This window comes from Juglans regia, chromosome 1 (genome assembly GCF_001411555.2).
Source record: "Juglans regia cultivar Chandler chromosome 1, Walnut 2.0, whole genome shotgun sequence".
In the NCBI taxonomy this organism is placed as follows: domain Eukaryota; kingdom Viridiplantae; phylum Streptophyta; class Magnoliopsida; order Fagales; family Juglandaceae; genus Juglans; species Juglans regia.
The window spans coordinates 14986718-15008960 of NC_049901.1; the positions used below are offsets into that span (position 1 = coordinate 14986718).

At 37.6% G+C, this 22243-nt stretch overlaps 1 protein-coding gene across 4 annotated transcripts in view; it reads left to right on the top strand.

Moving 5' to 3' along the window:
• LOC109013229 (ABC transporter D family member 1-like) overlaps positions 1–21634 on the top strand; it is a 29015-nt gene extending 7381 nt beyond the window's left edge. For 3 of the 4 annotated variants that reach the window (XM_018995243.2, XM_018995245.2, XM_035693935.1), the window contains 24 exons: positions 1860–2133; positions 3159–3383; positions 4216–4413; positions 4576–5030; positions 5205–5343; positions 5427–5505; positions 8187–8425; positions 8525–8829; positions 8913–9033; positions 9125–9283; positions 12320–12419; positions 12494–12602; positions 13314–13404; positions 13989–14113; positions 14245–14394; positions 14490–14562; positions 16292–16472; positions 16561–16719; positions 17574–17735; positions 17806–18042; positions 20037–20200; positions 20286–20338; positions 20428–20506; positions 21085–21634. In XM_018995243.2, the coding sequence (XP_018850788.1) occupies positions 1860–2133; positions 3159–3383; positions 4216–4413; positions 4576–5030; positions 5205–5343; positions 5427–5505; positions 8187–8425; positions 8525–8829; positions 8913–9033; positions 9125–9283; positions 12320–12419; positions 12494–12602; positions 13314–13404; positions 13989–14113; positions 14245–14394; positions 14490–14562; positions 16292–16472; positions 16561–16719; positions 17574–17735; positions 17806–18042; positions 20037–20200; positions 20286–20338; positions 20428–20506; positions 21085–21171 (3964 nt within the window). In that variant the 3' untranslated portion in view covers positions 21172–21634. The remainder of the gene's footprint in view (positions 1–1859; positions 2134–3158; positions 3384–4215; positions 4414–4575; positions 5031–5204; positions 5344–5426; positions 5506–8186; positions 8426–8524; positions 8830–8912; positions 9034–9124; positions 9284–12319; positions 12420–12493; positions 12603–13313; positions 13405–13988; positions 14114–14244; positions 14395–14489; positions 14563–16291; positions 16473–16560; positions 16720–17573; positions 17736–17805; positions 18043–20036; positions 20201–20285; positions 20339–20427; positions 20507–21084) is intronic. The other variant, XM_018995244.2, reaches the window with a different exon arrangement.
• Positions 21635–22243: the final 609 nt, after the last annotated feature.

Sequence of the window (22243 nt, forward strand, 5' to 3'; positions counted from 1 at the left end):
CATGTCTTAGGAAGATCTCCTAGCCACTTGTAAAAAAAAAAAGGAAGATCTCCCAGCCTTTTTTAATGTTTTTCCACATACCCACCAATATGGACCGCATACCTCATTTCAACAGCATCCTCCCCAAGCCTCCCCAAACTTCGAATCTATAATTGACTTCCATAGGGCCCCCTTTCGTGTTGGCATCACCACAACCATTTACCCAAGAGAGCTTGATTGAATTTCATCAAGTTACGGATCCCAATCTGCCCCTAGATATTGGTGTGCAAATAATTGACCACTTCACTAGATGAAATTTGAACTCTTCCCCCATCGCACTCTACAAGAAATCTCATTGTAACTTCTCAATATGGTTGGCAACCTTTGTGGGGAGTGAGAACAAGGACAGAACATAGGTTGGTAGGTTAGAAAGAGTACTTTTAATCAAACTAAGCCTACCCCCTTTAGACAAGTAAAACCTCTTCCAAGAAGTGAATCTGCACTCCACATTTTCAACCACAACATTCCAAATTCCCTTTGATTTGAAGGAAGCACCTAATGGTAAGCCAAGATATTTCATGGGTGAAGTAGAGAGACAGGCTAGGTTCACCGCTTTTTGGTGTCGAATGAATATGGCTGCACCCACTTATGTTTATCTAGCTTTAGGTTCCTGGATTTTTTATTTTTGATTGGCATCGGGTGTTTGATAACAAAATTCCGACTAATCCTGCGGGTGCATAGGCCCTCGACAAGGAGTTTTCCGCAAGTGCACCTTGGGTAATTCAAGGGGAAGTTTATTTCATTGAAATGATTACTAATAAAGATTTTTATAGTCACAAAATGTTTAAAGTGTTTAGAAACATGGTGTTCATGGTACGCTTTTCTATGTTGAATATGGCTTATGTTTCTCTAGCTTTAGGTTCCTGGATTTTTTTTTTATCTTGATTGGCATCGGGTATCCGAGAACAAAATTCCAACTAATCTCGGGGGTGCACAGGCTCTACGCAAGGAGTTTCCCACAAGTGCACTTCGAGTGATTCAAGGGGAAGTTCCCCTAGTCCAATGACCCCTAGGAATTTTTTGCACTCAAGAGAATTGGAACTTTAGACCTGGAGGGAGCAAACTACCAAGACCTTTACTTCCTTCATTTAGGTTTATTTGGTGTATTGTTCCCTTGTACTTGGATAGTGCCTATTTTGCTTATTAATAAAGCTTATTTACTTATAAAAAATAATCCCTGAAATAATGGACGTGATGTCTGGTTACAATGAAGGCCTGTATTAGATAACGAATAGCTGGTGGACTTGTTTTCTTGTTGGAAAGGGGAATTCCCATATTGCTAATATATGAAGAATGATTCTTTTATGTCATGTGGTATATTTGGCTTGGAATGACCGGAGCTTTGAAAATGGCGCCATCTAGATTAGCTTAGAAGTTTCTTTCCATACTTTATTCTTTGGGCTTCTGCTAGTGTTTTCAACGGACCCAGCTTTCATGACTTTTTTGTGTCACTTTCTAGCTCCTAACTTGTAAGTAGGTGTTCTCAGTTGTATACATCCTATGTACTTGGGCTATGACTCTTTACTTGTTTCAGTAAAAATTTATTTTACCCATAAAAAAAATAATACTAAAGAACTAATAAGGAATATAAATATAGCCGGATATGCTGTGCATTTATTCATCACCTTTTTTTCGTCCAATTAAATTAAAGACACAATGCTGCAAAGACACAATTCATCACAATGCTGCACTTTTATTTTCTTTCAAATAGCTGGATCTGAGATGGATGATGGATTTGTTTTCAGCTTACTACAATGTGCGCATCCCCTGCTTCTGCTCTTTGCATTGCAGCTTATGTTATTATTATTGTTGTCCCACAGGAGAACTCTACTGCTTGCCACTGGTATCTTAGTTGCTGGAGGAACTGCTGCCTATGTGCAATCACGGTTCAGCTGTAGAAAGCCTGACTCTTTCAGTCATCATAATGGGGTTGATGATACTAATAAAAATTCAGAAGTGGTTCAGGGTAATAATGTAAAGAAAACAACCCGAAAGAAAGGAGCATTGAAGTCACTTCAAGTCCTTGCTGGAGTTCTACTGTCTGAAATGGGAAAAATGGGTACGAGGGACCTGTTAGCTTTAGCAGCTATAGTGGTAAGCCTCTTGTGTGTAGATTTGAGACATGGGATTTGATAAGATTTTGTTGTTATTTCCTGTTTTCTCTTGTAAGTATTAGTGCAAACCACTGCAAGCCAAGAGCATTAAAATAAATTTTTGCCATGATGAATCTTTATTGTGGTGGTTCAAGATGACTGTTTTCATTAAAGCCTCGTTTGATTGGCCAATCCAATTTTTAGAGCAGTGGTTAAACATATCAAATCTCTAAATATAAAGGGTCATTACCCAAATGTTTGTTCTACTATAGTGCAATCTTGCGAGGATGGCTTGGATATGGTCCTGCCCTTCAAATGTTTGCATGAAATAGCTGCTCTCAAGACTTGAATCCCTGCACTTATTCTTTATGGCCCGAGACTTTTTAATGTTCAAACTACAAGGAAATCTGCTTGAATCTAATTTTACTTTTGTGACTATATATGATAATGAGCAATTTATCGTGATTCAATTGCTCTCTCTCTCTCTCTCCTAATTAAAAATAATTTTTTTTTTCTTAATTGATGGATAATGGATAAGGATCTAATACAGTCTGTTAGATTGTTGATATATTAACAATTTCTTCTAAAAAATCAATTATGATGATGCTTGTTATCAGGCTTATTTGAAGTGAGAAGACAAGCCATTCTGTGAGGGATATAACAGGTTTTGAATACGCAGCAACATGTCACTACTTAGCATGGAAGAACCAAAAATTTTAATGTTCTCTGGGGTTTCCTCATTTTCATTATATTAAACTTTGGATATTTGTATGGGTAGAGGTTAAAATGAAGGATTTTATACATCGTCTGTCTCAGTATCTTAGAGAAGGGAAAAGAGAACTTTTAAAACTTAAGTTATATGCATCACAAAACTTATTTTAGAATTTCAATTGTTTACTTATAAGGAATGGACAAAACTTTGATCAAGAGTGTGTTATTGGACACCCAGTGTTAATAAAAAAAAAAAACTTGACCAAGAGTGGTTCTTGTAGCATTCTGTTAATAACCATTCTTCCACCGTTTCAGGTTTTTCGAACTGCTTTGGGCAACAGGCTGGCAAAAGTACAAGGATTTTTATTTCGTGCTGCTTTTCTTCGACGTGTTCCATTATTTTTCCGGTTGATTTCAGAAAATATTCTATTGTGTTTCCTTCTTTCAGCCATGCATTCAACTTCAAATTACATTACAGGGACCTTAAGTCTGCGATTCAGAAAAATATTGACAAGACTTATCCATGCTCATTATTTTGAGGTACCCATGGTCACCATTTTGTGTGCAAGATTGCTGTATCAAGGGACTTTTTTCATAGTTAACATCTTGTGCAATTTTTAGGTGTAACATTTTTGTAATTTTTTTATAAGCAATTTATTGTCATTAGAAAATCTAGAAAAAAACTATCATGAGCTGCTATCCATGTGTGGGAGTTCAAAACATTCGTTTTCAGCTCAACCACTGAAGTTGCTCTATCTTCAAAGGCTCATGCATTCCAATCTCTCCAAATACACCACATCAAACATTAAGGAGCCAACCTCGAAACTTTCACAATGTTATGATGTCCCTCCTGTCCACCCAACTCACCAACTCTCGTCTTGGCATAACTCAAATCAACACCAAATAACATAAAGAGAGAACTTTGTAAATTCCTTGCTACTTCACAATGAAGAAGGTGATCAATGGACTACCTACACTTCTCACACGACACCAATCCCCCACAATGATGTTCCACTTCCTCAAGTTATCTAGCATCAATATTTTTCCCAAAGTTTTCTTCCACACAAAATGCCTCTCTTGAAGAGCCTGCATTCTCCAGATACGCTTCCAAGGAAACAGGTTAAAACTTGAAAATGTGATTTCACTACAAACTGTCTTTCTGGAAGGGTCCAACATATACCATGCACACATCCCATCCTTGCTCTAATTTTCTCCATTTTTTTTCACTGTTAACACAAGAAAAAACATTTTCTAATAATTTGAGATGCCTAATGAATACCCACCAAAAAAGTTGCCTAATGAATGCATGATGATGTTTTGCCTGTTCTAACAGTGTGCTCTATTTATTGCTCATTAATCTTTTTTTTTCCAGAATATGGCGTATTACAAAATATCACATGTTGATGGACGGATTAATAATCCTGAACAACGAATTGCAAGTGATGTACCTAGGTTCTGTTCGGAGTTGAGTGAACTTGTACAGGATGATCTAACTGCAGTGACTGATGGTCTGCTCTATACTTGGCGCCTGTGTTCTTATGCCAGCCCTAAATATGTGTTTTGGATATTGGTAATTTTCAAACTGTTGTCTGCACTACTAATCTGTAAAATCTTTCAGTTTTTAGATGTTAGGGTACAGTTGTTTTGCAGACTATCTTCTGATAGTGTAGATTACTGTAATAGTTATTACAGTTAATGGTATGCAACCTCAACCTTCTACTTTTCTTTCCAGGCCTATGTAGCAGGAGCAGGGGCCATGATCAGAAACTTTTCTCCTTCTTTTGGGAAACTTATGTCCAAAGAACAACAATTGGAAGGAGATTATAGGCAACTTCATTCACGATTAAGGACACATGCAGAAAGCATAGCATTTTATGGTGGAGAAAGGAGAGAAGAATCTCACATTCAGCAAAAGTTTAAAACCCTGGTTAGGCATATGGGTGTTGTCCTTCACGATCATTGGTGGTTTGGCATGATTCAGGACTTCTTGCTGAAGTATCTTGGGGCTACTGTTGCCGTTATCTTGATTATTGAGCCCTTCTTTTCTGGCCATCTACGACCTGACACTTCAACCATAGGTCGTGCCGAGATGTTAAGCAATTTAAGATATCATACTAGTGTTATAATCTCACTATTTCAGTCTCTTGGGACTCTTTCTATAAGTTCAAGGCGACTTAATCGTCTCAGGTATTATACAATCCGTTCTTTGCAGCACTTGCAAAAAATAAAAGAGGCATTTTATTATAATTATTATAAGTATCATTCTAACTGCAGTGTTACAGGTCTTTTGGGTGCCATTTATAGCACTAAATTCTTGTGACTTCTTGAATAAAATTCTGAGGTTTTTCTCTATGTTTACAGTGGTTATGCTGACCGCATTCATGAGTTAATCGTCATATCAAGAGAGCTAAGTGCGGTTAACGATAGATCGTCTCTGCAGAGAGATGGGAGCTCCAACTACATTAGTGAAGCTAATTACATTGAATTTGCTGGTGTCAAGGTTTGTGAAATTTATACAATTATATACCCGAGTCTTTTTTCTCATTTTTGTGTTTCTATGTTCTCATAGTAAGTGTCTTCCAGGTTGTTACCCCCTCTGAAAATGTCTTGGTGGATAATTTGACTCTTAGGGTTGAATCAGGATCTAATCTTTTGATCACAGGTACCTTAAGAGCATCTTTATTTGGTGAATTTCATTGTATTTTTTCTTTGCTTTGTGTGTCCTTGCCCATTGAGCATTATTCTATCATCTTTATGTGTGCATATATATATATATATATATTTAAAAATTTGATTCTAAATGATGGAAAGTTCTCAGTGTAACAGTTCTTAGTATATATTTTCAAAACTAAGAGGTTAATTTGGCGTGGTCTTCAGAGTATTGGTAGGTTATGGCTTGTAAAATGTTGTGTTTTAAATCTAGAGACCACGCACGCTAGCTAGGTGGTGTGGCAGAACTGGGGGATTTGTTGATTTGGTGTGGTGTGGGGATGATGTAGCTGGGAGTGATGGTGGAGGCAAGGTAGCATCAATGCTATCCTCTGATGCTATGGTTCCTGTGGTGGCGTGTTTGAGCTAACACTGGTGCTGGCTGTGGTTTTAAGATGGTAGAGTGGTCGACATATGGAGATATAGTTTAAGCTGGAGCTGATGATATTGAATGGTGATTATGTTTAATGAATGGGTGTTAAGGGATGGTGGTCTTGGTTTCAATGTCAATGATTCTGATGCCGATGATGGCAGGGGTGTGGAAGGTGGTAATTTGTTCTGTGCTAGTTGCATGGTTGAGAATTCTACTACCTACTTGGTTGTGATGGTTCTTTTCCAAGATTGAAATGTCTTTAAGTTTTCCATATTGTTGCAGAAGATATTGTGCTGTTAATATATCCTTTTCACCTTCTTGGTAGGTATCTTTCTTGTATGCCTCCTGTGTACTTGAGTTGCGCCTTTTGAGCTTATCAATAAAGAATTACTTATTAAAAAAAAGATATTGTGCTGTTAATGGGTGGCTGCCGCATCCAGAAATATACTTTCTTCTGGAATCTATAAGGTGTGCAAATGTTTTGCTGCACATCAGTATTGGAAATGCGTGTATTTTGGGGGCAGAAGCTTGAGTTCTCTACTATTTATTCCTGCTCTTTTTATTGAATGGGATTTACTGGCCAATAAGTACAAGAAGACAAACTACTGCTTGCAGTAAAATCAGAAATAACAAATCCAAAACCAAGAAATGCAAACTAACAATATAAATGAATTTTTGCAACCAGTAAGTACAGAGCACAAGCTACTGCTTGACAGCAGAATAAGAAATGACAAACATAAACCAAGAAATACTATAACCAAGCAACAGATATGCAATCAAATGCACTTTTAGGCATGAGCAGTTCAATAAAGTGATGTGGGAAAATTTAGGTCCAAAAACATTTCTACTGAGTATCCCCATTTGTGAATGTATATAGGCATTGTTTGTGATTAGATGATAGCCCATAGAGGGCATCATTGATGGCTGTTGAAAACTTACATTAAAAAGGATTGAAATTTTTTGGTTATCGAATAAAAAGGGTAGAAGGGGGCAGCCGGAGGTGGCTTCCCTACCTACGGGTGACTATAGTAGCACCCTACCCGTTAAGAACTGGACAGAAGGGGCTTTTAAGACGGCAAGAACCGTAGGCGCTTCTTCAAGTCGGGTTTGAGACATAGATTATACCTTAGCCTTACGAGGGAATTCAATGAATACTTGGACAGCTATTACCAATACGCAAAGCAGTCAAGTCAGTTCGGAGGGGGTTTGGGGGGATGTGGCCCCGCCCCCTGAAAGGAATGGATTCTTTTAAGAGAAAGTTGATTCGAACGCAGGACCTAGTACCTACCTAACCCAAGGACCATTAAGCCCACCACCCTTAAAGTGTAGAAAAAAAAAGGATTATTACTATTATCTCAATTGTTAACATAGTCACTAACTCTTGTTGTAACGCCCTAATGAAAGGCCCAAACCACATGATCTATACTCCAAAAAGTAATGCTAATCATCATCTCAATTCTCATTGTCCTCTCATCATCCCATGATGTGGTGTTAGATAATTGAAGACTATTTATTATATTTCACTTGTGAACTTATAATTTAATACCACATCATGGGATGATGAGAAAATGGATGATGAGTAGATTTATTCTACCCTAAAAGGACTAATTAATGATACAATTGGAGTCCCATTGAAACCTTATAAAGAGCAAGAACTTCTCATTCCAAAGCAATGTGAGATCCCACACACTACCTACCCTTATCTTTATCATATGGGGTATCATAATCTACCCCTCTTAAATTTCCAATATCCTCGTCGGGCCAATTCGTCGTAGGTGGCACGGCTCAAGTCCCATATTTCTGGTTGGGATAGACTCTGATACCTTTTGTAACGCCCCAATGGAAGGCCTAAACCATATGACCTATATTTCAAAAGAACTAGTCAATGATACAATTGGAGTCCCATTGGAACCTAATAAAGAGCAAAAACTTCTCATTTCCAAGCAATGTGGGGATCCCATATACCACTTATCCTTATTCTTATCATATGTGCTATCACACTTCTTGTTTACAATTAATGCTTTCTGAGGATTATAACTATTATCTCATTTGTCAACACAGTCACTGCCTCTTGTTGTTTACAATTAATGCTTTCTGGGTGTTATACCTTCCTCCATGAGTATATGTAATTGTAAATCAAAATGTTAAAAAAAAAAAAAAAAAAAAAATGCTGTTTCAATATGAATGGGTCTAAAAGGTGTATTTCTTTTTTCTGAGATTCCACCTCGGTGTGTGATTATGTTTATTAATTTCTGCTGAAGGTCCAAATGGTAGTGGGAAGAGCTCACTTTTCCGAGTTTTAGGCGGCCTCTGGCCTCTAGTATCTGGCCACATCGTGAAACCTGGGGTTGGTTCTTATCTTAATAAGGAGATTTTCTATGTGCCACAGCGACCATACACTGCTGTGGGAACGCTGAGGGATCAGTTAATTTATCCTCTTACCGTTGATCAAGAGGTTGAATCTCTCACTTCTAGTGGAATGGTGGAACTATTGAAAAATGTAAATCTTCGATCTTACCCTTTCTCTCTTGTTCTCTTTTGAGCACCCTTTGATGTTTAAACATGACTCATGGAGTAGGAATTGTGATTTTGTTTTAAGGTTGACCTTGAGTACCTGTTAGAGCGCTACCCACCTGAGAAAGAGATAAACTGGGGAGACGAACTATCTCTGGGTGAGCAACAGAGATTGGGGATGGCCAGACTGTTCTATCATAAGCCTAAATTTGCAATTCTTGATGAATGCACGAGTGCCGTCACTACCGATATGGAGGAACGCTTTTGTGCTAAAGTTAGAGCAATGGGAACATCATGCATAACTATATCTCATCGACCGGCACTTGTTGCATTTCATGATGTGGTGTTGTCCTTGGATGGTGAAGGAGGCTGGAGTGTTCATTATAAAAGGTTGGATTTCTAAGTTCATTAATTTTCAATGTTTTTGTTAGTTATGTTAAGATTTAAGACATTTGTTTACCAAAATTTGTCAGTGACTTAAGGGAGGATTCTCCAGTCGTTAGCCAAGCAGAGATCACCATGATGAGGAGTTCTGACAAAGAACGCCAGAGTGATGCAATGGTAGTGCAACAAGCATTTTCTGCAGCAGGAAAGGTTAAAATTCAAATTTCAGTTGCTGATGTGGTTGTTTTCTTATCTTTTACCATTGTACTTTATGCAACTCTCATAAATGCTTTTTGTCCAGAATTCTACTCTCTCAAGTTCCAAAGCACAATCATACATCACCAAGGTGATCGCTGTGTCTCCTCCTGTGGTTAAAACAGTTCCCTTGCCAGTTTTTCCACAACTCCAAACGGCTCCAAGAGTCTTGCCACGGAGAGTGGGTGCTATGTTCAAAATACTGGTGTGTCTCTTCATTTGGTGACACCTTTGTTCATGTCTTGTTTATTTTATATTCTTGGCATGACATTAGTGGGCTGGACTAGTGTGTTGTGGTTAAGTTTCATAGTTGGGGTTATTTTCTCATGTTCCAGCTCTTGATTTTGGGTGCTCTGATGGCTAGATGGCCCTAGTAATTTTGCATTTCTTTCCTCTTTCCAAGTTCTCTATATCGAGTCCCATGGTATTCATGCAAACTTTGCATCCTGATGATTTTCAAGTTATGATGGTTGAGAGCTTCACATACTTGTCCTAACTTCTACTTGTGTGGCAATGTACAATGGCTGTAGTCTGCAATTTTTTTTTTTTTAATATATAGGCATAGCCCTAGTACATAGAATGCACACAAGAGAAACACCTAACTAGAATTTGCAGCTGACACAAGGAACTCATGGAGACTTGTTCATTAAAATCTATTGTGTTTGCCTAGAGGAACAACTTGTTGAGAAAGAAAACTTTAAGCCCATCCACTTTCCTCTCCCAACCTTCAAAACTTCTCTCATTCCTCTCCCTCCGAATGCACCACAATAAACATATGGGAGCCATTTTCCATATTGCTGCATTTTGTGGGTTACCATGTAAGTCCCTTTAATTTGCTAGGAAGCCCACCAATCTGTTAGGCATGATAACCCATGTTAACCCCATTCAAGCAAATAAATCATCCCACAGGGTCTTGGCTACCCCACATTGTAATAGCAAATGATCATCCACAGTTTCTCCACTCCCTTTGCACATACAGTGCCAGTCCATCACAATGAACCGGCATTTTCCTTTTTTCTGATCAGTATATAAGAATTTTATTGATGAGAACTAAGCATAGCCCAAATACATGGGAATGAACAGAAATTTCCTGAGGTTGTCTATAGTGAGGATCTTTCCTAATGTCGCTTTCTAGACAAAAAAGAAGCTACTTTCAAGGGCGCCTTAGTCTCCCAAATGTTCCTCCGAGGAAATGGAGATAGTATCTTGGATGATGAGGACCTGACATAATGATCCAACAGTGAACTTCCCATTTTCTGAGTGGTGCCAAAGGATCTTGTTTGCACCTCCCGCAGCCATTCTTGAGGAGTACAATAGGTTGAAAGACTCTGTGAAGGCATCCGCTTCCCAGTCATGTGCTGCCCTAGAAAAGTTAACATTCCATTGCAAGGAACCACTACAGACTTCCATGAGATCAGTGGCAGTCTGTGACTTTATGTTTTGACCTCTAGATTTTTTCTACTTATCAAAAAAAAAATTTTGCAGCCTACTACTTGATGGTGAGAGTTTTGGTGGTTTTGATGTTGAGAGATTCTTTTCTAAGTCTGAGGGATGAGTAGAAAGGATTGTGTGCCCATGGAACAAATATCTTTATCCCATTGCTTATATTTATCTTCGTCTGCTGCTTATCGTGGTTTGTGGGCAAATCTATTCAGTTCAGGTAGCTTTAATTTTTTTTTTAACCCCTAGGGGTTGGCTCAAGTGGTAAAGGCCTTGGGCTTGGGGGTATGGTCCCTCTAGGTCTAAGGTTCAAATCCTCTTGGGTGCAAAGAATCTCTTGGGGCCATTGGATTGAAGGATTTTCCTCTTGAATTACCCGATGTGCACTTATGGAAAACTCCTTGCCGAAGGCTTGTGCACCCCTGAGATTATTTAGGATGCTGTTCCGGACACCCAGTGCCAATAAAAAAAATTTATTATTAGTTTTGCTCCTTATGCACAGTTCAATATTTTCATGATCTCAAATTTGGAGATTTATGTTTACTAATAACATTTTTTAAGAGCAAAAACTTGTCATTTTCAAGCAATGTGGGATCAGATACACCACCTACTCTTATCACTTATCAGAATGGGGTATCACAATCTCTACCTCTTATATTCCCGATGTCCTCGCCAGGCCAGTCCGTTGTAGGTGGCACAGCTCAATTCTCATATTTCTGGTTGTGATAGGCTCTTATACCATTTATCATGCCCCAATAGAAGGCCCAAGCCACATGACCTATAGTCCAAAAGGATAAGCAATGATACAATTGGAGTCTCATTGGAACATTATAAAGCAATGGTTTAAATTCCGTTCTGGTGATTATTCCGGTTTAAGTACTGGAACAAAATATTTCGGTACTAGTGTGTTTCGGTGTACCGTTTCAGGATTAACTATATATATATAAACTGATAACTAATAAAATAAATACTTGTATATCTAAGTGTGCATCATGTGTGTGTGTATATATGTGGAAGAATTGAAGATTTATAAAATGCATGTGTTGAAAACATTAAAAAAATAGAGATATTAGTGTCAAAATAGAATATTAAAAAATCACAAACTTGAATTAAGACAAAAAAGAAAAAAGAAAAAAAAATGAGCAGAGAAATTATTAAAAGTGAGGATATTTAAAAAAAAAAAAAAAAGAGAATGAAGAGACATATTTAAAGTTACAAAAAACTTAAAATTATATAAATACCTTTTAGATTTTAGAATTAATTAAATACCATCTAGATTTAAAATTTACAAAAGTGTCATCCAAACTCAAGAAAATTACAAAACTGCCATTAAAACAATTTGGAGCGGAATGGGCCTGAAATGCCAATTCCGGACGGAATGGCTGGAATTTGACCGGAACGGGCTGAAACCGGCTAGAATTTGGAACGGAACAGAACGAGGAGGTATAGTGTACCGTACTACACCGGAACGGAAAATTCCGGCTGGGATGGCCAGAACGGAACGAAATGGAAGCCTATGTTATAAAGAGCAAGAATCTCTCATTCCCAAGCAATGTGAGATCCATACACTACCTACCATTTTTAGGTGTAATATATCATGTTATGGAAACCTTTTTAGGTGTAATATATGTCATGTTATGGACACTATCCGTAATACATCCAGTCTATTCCTTTCCTCAACATTTATAAAACCTTGCTGTTTTCTGTTAATACATTATCTGTCTTTCATTGTATCTCTTTCGACCATCGCTGTAAGTTTCCTGAAGTTCTTTTATTGGCATTCAAACTGCTTGGTTTTCAGGTACCAACATTACTTGATAGACAAGGAGCTCAATTCCTCGCAGTTGCTTTGCTTGTTGTATCAAGAACATGGATCTCAGATCGCATTGCCTCACTGAATGGTATTTTCTTTTCCTTAGCATTTGACGATTTTAGGGATATTGCCTTTGTTATTGAAATGCCTTAATATTCACAGGAACCACTGTGAAGTATGTTTTGGAGCAGGATAAGGAATCCTTTATTCGGTTAATTGGTGTTAGTGTTCTTCAAAGTGCTGCATCTTCTTTTATTGCACCTTCTTTAAGGTAATTTTGTTTGACTTGTGGAATACATTTTATGTTGAATTCAGTACATTTATAAACCAGTTTGAGTGCTGGGTACAATAGAATGGAAATGTTCTTATTCACATCTTCACGAGTTTTAGAGCTTGCAATTCCGGAGGTTAACATAGTAAATGGTGGGTGGGCAGTCAAATGGTGTTGAATTCAGTACATTTATAAACCAGTTTGAGTGCTGGGGACAATAGAATGGAAATGTGCTTATTCACATCTTCATTAGTTTTAGAGCTTGCAATTCCGGAGGTTAACATGGTAAATGGTGGGTGGGCAGTCAAATCCGGAGTTTTAGACCTTGTTCCTCCAGAAAAGTCTAGTAATATTCCATCTGCGGTAATTTTCTTGGGTGGGGTTCCATATGGTACCTCTATTGCTTCAATTCATCATACTAGTTGCCTGTTATCCTTATAGACTTAATGTTGTATGCCTTGCATATTGGTGGGAATTCTCGTGGTCATTTGTAATGGTTCATCTGATATGTCTGATGAATAAAATGGTTCATCTGTAATGTTATCCACCTCAGATAAACTGTGTTCCTATTAATTTTCTACTACATCACGAAACTGTTGATTGCATCCCTTGCCCTTTTAGCCATCTGAGTGGTATGATGAAGACAAGGTTAATTAAATGATAGTTCTCATTCATTTTGCAACAATCAATTTGATTATGTTTGTTTTATAGGCACTTGAAAGCCAGGCTGGCCCTTGGGTGGAGGATCCGTTTGACTCAACATTTATTGAAGTACTATTTGAGAAATAATGCATTTTACAAGGTACTTATGTTAAAGTGTGAATTCACTGATATAAAAAAAATTATGTGAAAGTGTAAATTTGATTTTTTGGCATGCCTATCTTGCATGAACCCTATAAATGCGCTTGGTAGGCATTGCAGTGTTTGGAATAAAAGCTATTTTCATTTACTGTTTTCATTAACTGACAGTGTCATAGTTCACAAAAAAAGAATCGTTTAATCCCTTATGATATGGATAAGTATGGACAATTCTTGTTGTGGTAATTATGTGCTGCACGTTTGATATTTGGATAGTTCTAATCTGTTTTGTTATCCAACATATCATTGTTTTTTGTTTGTGACCAACTCATTAGAAGTTTATATTTCTTTTGTCTATGAATTCACTCCCATTGTTTTTTTTATATTACCCCATTGATATATTACAATTTTTTTAATGTTACGATTGAACCTTTATAGGAAAATTTCTGCTCTTCATATTCAAAATCTTTGTGGGTTTATTCTTTAGAATTGTTGTCTGATCACGAAATACTATTTGGATTATTTTTAAGCTCTTTGATGAGACATTCAGGATCAAAGCAAAACTCATTTGAAAATGCATATTTGTAGGTCTTTCACATGTCAAGCAAAAAGATTGATGCAGATCAGAGAATAACTCATGATCTGGAAAAGTTGACCACTGATTTGTCAGGACTAGTTACGGGAATGGTAAAGCCATCTGTGGACATTCTCTGGTGAGTAATTCATTGAGTTAGTTATCATGGTGTCGGGGGTTTGGTCTTTGTTGGAGCTTGATAAGAGGTTCAATTACCTCTTGCTATTTTGCCTTTTCCATTGATACATGTGAATGTCTGCTATTTTCAAGGTTCACATGGAGAATGAAGCTGCTAACTGGTCAGAGGGGAGTTGCCATATTGTACGCTTATATGTTATTGGGTCTGGGTTTTCTAAGAACTGTTGCTCCTGATTTTGGTGATTTGGCAAGTCAAGAGCAACAACTCGAAGGAACCTTTAGGTAACGTCTTGTTGGTTCCTCCTTACTATGTCACTAATGCTTGGGCAATATTACTTTTCACATCAACCTGACTTCACACATTATGCATAAATCAGGTTCATGCATGAAAGACTGCGTACTCATGCTGAGTCGGTTGCTTTCTTTGGGGGTGGTGCTAGAGAAAAAGCTGTAAGTGACCTGAAATTCATGATGTTCTCTTTATATGGGTGCTAAATTGTTTTCCATTGATTATAGATATTGATGTTACTTAAAGTTCTGGACCTTTATCTTTGAACATGGACATGGCGTATGCAATTTGACATAAAATATGGGTTGTCAGCCATTACCCTAAATGTTGAGGACTGGAGTAAACAAGTGAAAAGAAGTAATTACTGTTATAGAAATTACTAAAAGGGGAATAAGAGCAAGAACCTGGTGAATTCCTGGCTTGATGAAATCTAGATGCACTTCTCTGCAACCTTCTCTCTTTCTCTCTTTCCATTGGTCTTTCCGATGAAATCATGAAGATTATCCCCATTCAATTCAAGAACTTTTCGCCCAAAGACAAAGTTTGAAAGAAAAACTCTCTGAATTCTCCCAACGAACGTTCTCTATCATCAAAACACCACCCATTCCTTTCCAACCATAAGCACCACATCAAGCATAGAGGAATCATCTTCCAAATAGCAGCAATGCGACGGCTACCCAGAAAACCCTTTCCAACAAGCCAATAGATCCACCACCCTCTTAGGCATCACCCAAGCAATTCCCCCCGTCTTACTGAAAATCTCATCCCAAAAGGTCTTGGCCACCTCACAATGCATAAATAAATGATCAATGGACTCACCATCTTTTAACACAAGTAACACCAATCTAAGTAGATAATACCATGCTTTCTCAAATTATCCGAAGTCAAGATCTTCCCAATAGACACCAATCAGCAGAAAATCCCACTTTACTAGGCACCTTGGATCTCCAAATGCACTTCCAAGGGAATTGATTGGCACAATGGCAATTCAGCGCTTTGTAGAAAGAACTAACAGTGAAGCTGAAGTTACCAGCATGATTCCACAGCAATCTGTCCTCCCTCCCTTCCCTGCACAATCTTCATATCATACAGCCTGCTGAAAAAATCAGAAACAACGGACACTTCCCAATCATGAACATCTCTACTAAATTTCACATTCCATTGAGGAATATTATTAGAAAAAATAACAGAATCAGCCACGGTAGCTTCTTGGTCCCTTGCAATCCTCAAGAGAGAAGGGAAAGCATTCTTAAGAGCCATGTCCCCACACCAAAGATCATGCCAAAACTGAATCCTATCACCTCCACCCACCTTAAAAGAAACATGGTTAAGAAATTCCTCCCAACCATTCCGAATAGATTTCCACAAACCCACATCATACACGCCTAAAAATATTTTTTGAAGTTGGGGCATTCAAGGATCATCTGTTAACATCTTAGAATTTCTGGTTATGTATTTTTTTCCATTATAATGTCTACATGAATTTTATTCTCATGCTATGGAAGATCAGCTTGAAGTTCATCAAACCCATTCTGTTTGAGGCAATGAATATGTTTAGTTGCCTAATTTACAGTTGTTTCCCTTACATGGCACATTCTTTATGCTATTCCTGTTTGGTCCTTACCCATATGCTGGGTGATCATTCCGCTCCTTGTAGCAGCCTGCAGTTTTCATGCTTGTCTGCCACTTCTCAAGAATGTGGTAACTATTGATTCAATTGAACCACAATGGCTCAAGACCTTGTTTTTGTCTTTCATTTGCTGTAATGAAACTTGTCATTAGAATTTTCCTATAGGCGTCATGGTTCAATATGGCCAAATAAATTTGTTTGTGATGCACCCAATATTTTTGAAATAATTGGCATTAGCTATTGATCTTATTACTGAGCAGATGATTGAGTCAAGATTCAGGGAGCTTCTGACTCACTCCATGTCACTTCTGAAAAAGAAATGGCTGTTTGGCATACTTGATGATTTTATCACAAAGCAACTCCCTCATAATGTGACTTGGGGGTTGAGCTTGTTATATGCCATGGAACACAAGGGTGACCGAGCATTGGTTTCTACTCAAGGTATGATTATCCCAACAATGATTTTGAGCTCTGTTAGCTTGCTATTATAATTCTCTCATATATACATCTATGACAATATCTTTTCTAGGTGAGTTGGCACATGCATTGCGCTTCTTAGCTTCTGTTGTATCTCAAAGCTTTTTAGCTTTTGGTGACATCCTTGAATTGCATAAAACATTTCTTGAGCTCTCTGGTGGCATTAACCGAATTTTTGAGCTGGAAGAGCTTCTACATGCTGCACAGTCTGGTACGCCATTCTTTGTTCCTTTTAGACTTTAAGTAATATTTTTATTGGACCATTTTAAAGAGCTCAGTCCAAATTTCTTGTGACTCAAGGCCAATGAGCAGGAAAAGATGAAAACTGAAAAATAAAGGCTTATGAGATTTTGGAAGCTTTGAGGATCCTAATTAATTTAGTTAAGAGTTATTTATGTGATTCCTTAGTGGCTGGAAGACCCTCTTGGTTGGGACAAAGTAATATATTTTACGCTGGGATCAAGTTGTCAGGTTGTTTGTAGCTCCTTTTGACTTGTGCCAGCAATGTGCACTTGAATTAGAAAATAAGAAGGGAAGCTGATATGTGGTTTACTTGTGGATAAAGTGCTTGTAAGTAATTAAGTCTGGATTAGATTTAACATATCATATACACTTTTCATTTTGTTTAGGATCTCATATTAGGTTTTTCATAATTGAACAAGAGAATTGTGATATACACGAGATATGAATGAATTTTCCCAATAATGAGATAAGATTGTTGGGACAGTTGGACATGATGATGCCGGTTACAGTGTGGTTTGAAAAGGCTACAAGGTTGTTAGAAGGGAGCAAATAAATATCTCTACATATTGACATTAGTTGCTGAGCCTTCCAGGAATTAAGGTTTAGTTTTAGTCTCTCTTCAATCTTGTGACTGTAAGCCAATTCCATGTCAAGATGTTTTTCTTCCAATAGATTGATTAGTTGAACTAGACTTATTTGATGTATATAGGTTAGTTAGTATTGAAATTATTGTATATCGATAGCAATTGTTCTTGCTTGTTTTTTGTTTAATCGAGTCATCAGGAGTACATGTTCATGCTAATTGAGTTGTTGACCTTGCAGCAAATTCGATGTCTGATATTAAATCAGAATCAAACAGGAGAGATATCTTCTCTGAAGAGACCATCTCCTTCTCTGAGGTGGATATCATTACCCCAGCACAAAAAATGTTGGCTAGGCAGTTGAGATGTGATATAGTACCCGGGGAAAGCCTGCTTGTTACTGGTTAGTGAAGTAAGTTCCCTTATTTATCTTCTTATGTAAATATAGATCTGACAAGTTTGCATTGTTTCAGGTCCGAATGGGAGTGGGAAAAGTTCGGTCTTCAGAGTCCTTAGAGGTCTATGGCCCATCGTAAGCGGAAGACTCACTAAGCCATCCCAACATATTGATGAACTGGCAGGATCTGGTTCTGGTATTTTTTATGTTCCTCAGCGACCTTATACGTGCTTAGGAACACTGAGGGATCAAATTATATATCCCCTCTCCTGTAAAGAAGCAGAATTGAGGGTATTAAAGTTATATGGAAAAGGTGAATTTCTTGCTTCGTTTAGCATGCCTGTGTCATACTTTGCACTTTCCATCTTATGATTCCTATACAGATGTGATTAGCAAGTCCTTTTCTTCTTTTTTATTGTCGTTGCAAGTACATGGTAGGTAAGTCTCCATTCTCTTATATGTCAAAATGTTTGACGTGCTTATGTTTTCTACTTCATGACTGAAATACCGGTGGACCATAGGCCTGATGAAATACTTGTGGAAGTTTTAGAAAAAAGGCTTTATATCTGTCTTTTTGGGTCATTACCCAGCTCACCTGAAATTGCACCTATTTTGTCTAGATTTTATATTTTACCCCGTGGGACCCACAGAATTGTGGATTCGTACGATCATGTAAAGTGCCCTTTACTTCAGTGGCACATTCGATCTTTTGAAGTGATGTCAAATTCTCAGCCCCCAGGGTCTCATTGATTTGGCCATTCCAAAGCATGAATGTGTGTGGAAAACCCTGCCCAGGCTTGCCCCATGAAAATATATCTAAAGTTCTTGGCATAAACATATAAGCAAGAGTGCTTAGTTTGGAGACATCTAGATGAAATTGAATGTTTGATTGGATCCTGCTGCTTGACTTTGCTGTGGTTTCCCAATCAAATTCATCAGGCTCCATCTTCAGCATTTTATGGGTGACTGTAGGGGTGGGCAAGACTACCGCTGGTTCCGACTCCGGCCGATGCTTGCTCCGATTCCAACTCCAGCGGAATCGGAAAAATCGGAGTTCAGAATCGGAGTCGGAGTTGCTCTGAAAATTTATGTCGGAGTTGGAATCGATGTTTGCTCCAACCTCCGAACTCCGACTCCAACTGAAAAAACAAAAACTCTGCTGCGATTTTTATTGCTTTTCAAAACAAAGAAGAGGAGTCAATATTATTTTTAGTGTATTTTTTGGGTCTGTCTCAGTATGTCTGTCTCTGTCTCTGTCTCTGTCTGTCTGTCAGTCCGTTTGTCTTCTGTCTTTCTGTTTGCTTTTTATGTTTACATTTGGGTTCTATTTTCAATTCACCGTCGTTTATTTTTTTTGAGTTTTTTCTATTTTTCTTTCATGGGATGGTGTAGAGAGTCGTAGACTTGTAGATTTTTTAGTTTTCAAATCAGTGTCAGTTTTTTGCTTCTTTTTTTTTTAAATTTTTGTTCTAGGGCCCCATGAGGAGTGATTTTAGCTTTTTTTGAGTTTTCACTTTTCAGATCATTGTCAGCTTTCTTTTTTCTTGAATTTTTTCCCTTTTTTTATTACTTCTGGTCTAAGGGCGGTGAATGTTAGTTTCGAGATCCAATCCTGACCGCTCATTCCTTTATATCGACGGCTCATTTGAATATAGTGGTAACAGTGCACATATATATAATTAGTTTTTAGTCTCTCTTTATCCCAGCTCCTCCTCATTCTTCAACACCGAGCCTCTACTCTCTTCCCAATCCCATTTCCTTTTACGTTTCTGTGGAGCATCTTACGAAGGAAGAAATGCACTGGAGGAGTACATGTATACCATTCACCGGAATATACAGGTTTCATATCATCACAGTGGCTTTAGCAGCGTCGACTATGCCATCGTTCGACGACGGCGGCCAACGGAGCTCTCTCTCTCTCTCTCTCTCTCTGTGTGTATGGCACCGACGCTCCGACTCCGACTCCGACTCCAGCAACTCCAATCGGAGTTCGACTCTGATAAAATTCGGAGTCGGAGTTCAGAGTTGGGCTTTCTGACTCCGTCGGAGTCGGAGCCCAGACCTAGGTGACTGCTTCATGGTGGCATGGTGGGTGATTTTAACGATGCTCAAGTCTGTTCTTTCTGCATCAAGAAATTCAAAGAAGTTGCTATTAGCGAACTTTTATCCCATATACATGGGAACCAGACATGACATACACACACACACACACATGCATATATGTATGTATTCTTCTAGTTAAGCAGTGGTGTCATTAGTCTATTTCTTGCCATTATTAGGTTGAGGATTGTTATTGTGAAAATTCAGGTCAAAACACTCCTGACGCCAAGAACATACTGGATTCGTGCTTGAAAACTATTTTGGAGAATGTTCGATTAAATTATCTTTTGGAAAGAGACGAAGGTGGTTGGGATGGTAACTTGAATTGGGAGGACATTCTTTCTCTTGGAGAACAGCAGAGATTAGGCATGGTGAGTCAGATATTTACAAGTCCTTTTTTACATGAGTACTGCCAAGAATTTTTATTATTTGACATGATATATTCTTTTATACCAGGCACGCCTATTCTTTCACAAGCCCAAGTTTGGCATCCTTGATGAATGTACCAAGTATGTTACAGACCACGCTTCTTCTTAAAAGAAATGTTTGCCAGTTATCTGATATCTTGGTTTTATGTTTATCTTTTCTGAAATTGCAGTGCAACAAGTGTTGATGTTGAAGAACACCTTTATAGGCTTGCAAAGAATTTGGGTATCACTGTTGTTACATCCTCGCAAGTAAGTTTTCTAACAATGCTAGAGATGCACTTGGGAGTTGGGACACTGTTGTACTTGAGATGCACCCGTATTGAATCTGTTGATTAGTTGGCCCCTTCCATTTTTTTTTCCATGTATATATATGTTAAGTTCATAAGTTGGTGTATATTTTGTGTTATTTTTAGTAAATATATATATTATTAAATAGAATATCAAAAAATTAAAAAACAAGTAGTCATGCATTTTTTTTTCTGACCATGCTGACACCAGTCAATTTACGTGTGTTGAGCAAAGATCTAATTGACAAGTGGATCTAGTTTGGCTATTGGAGAAATGATTTGTAAAAGTCTCAAATAGACAAGTCATGTGAAGACTTTTGTAAAAAAAAAAAAAAAAAAACTATTCTTTTTTAGTAGGATCCACTTTTTTATAAAGGGCCTGCACGAAACTGATCTATTTGAGACTTGTACTAGCATTATGCTTATGTTGGTGTTCCTTTGTTCCCTTTCATCATGCCACCTTAAGCATATATTCGTGTTCCCCCTCTAATTCTCATTATGCTTATGTCACTATCATATATATATATATATATGCTGCAGCGTCCAGCCCTAATACCTTTCCATTCCACGGAATTACGGCTAATTGATGGTGAGGGAAACTGGGAACTTCGATTAATCAAGAATTGAGAGCGACTGTGGTAGTATCATTCTGCAATCCAACTTCCTTTAATGTGCCGTGTAAGATATTATTAATTCTTACGCGTTTGTGGTGGGACAAGCCAAAAGTAGATATTCATCTTTCGTTTCTGCCTAGCTTCTGGTAAATACCCGCCACCATTTATTGTGCTTCATTACTTATTGAGGGGCCAAAGCATCCACAGATCAATCCAAGCGCAGAAACTATTGAATAGCGGATATAATAATAAGATTGAATAGTAGTCGCGTATCCTAGCTTCTGTAGCATAACGATGTCCTTTCTGTACAGTTTTTCTTCTCTTCTTCTTTTTTACTTTTTTAACCTTTGCCCTTTCAGTTAGCTATTCAATCAGTCATATGTTGTAATAATTCGAGATATATATATATATATATATATAGATTATTGATCACCCCCCAATTAATAAAATTGCAGAAGAAATGGCCATTAGCATCTTGCATTTTGTGCATGCGTTGTTTCCTTCCTCTTTTTGTTTCGTCATTTTTTATTTTCTCCCAGGAACTTCCAATGTCCCATATTACTTGTGGTCGTCTGTTTATGAACGTTGGGTTAATGAAGTCCTCTTTTGTCATAATTATGGATTGCTGATTACTCTTATCATGTGTTGTAGCTCACATCAACCTATTATTTACGGCTTAGCGAGGCAAACAACTTGTTTTTAATTTTTATTGTACTAAAGTCGGCCATTAATGAAATAGGCGTCCTATAGTGCTACCACCACTTCGCTGTGAATCGTGGTCAAAATTACTTTTAAATGGCTCACACTTTAATACATTATATTAAATAAACTGTCGCTTTTAAATATAGCATGTTTATCTTTTCATAACTGTTTTTAGGGTTGGTTTGGGTATAAAAATTAACTCATTTCAGTATTATAATTTTTTTAAATTTTTACATTAAATATAATAAATAATTCAATTTTTTTAAATCTAAAAATAATAATAATATTAAAAAATAATATTTTATTTAATTCCTCTAAAATCATCTCATCTCATCTCACTATCTAAACACTCTTATTTGAATATGCTATGCTAATAATGCTGG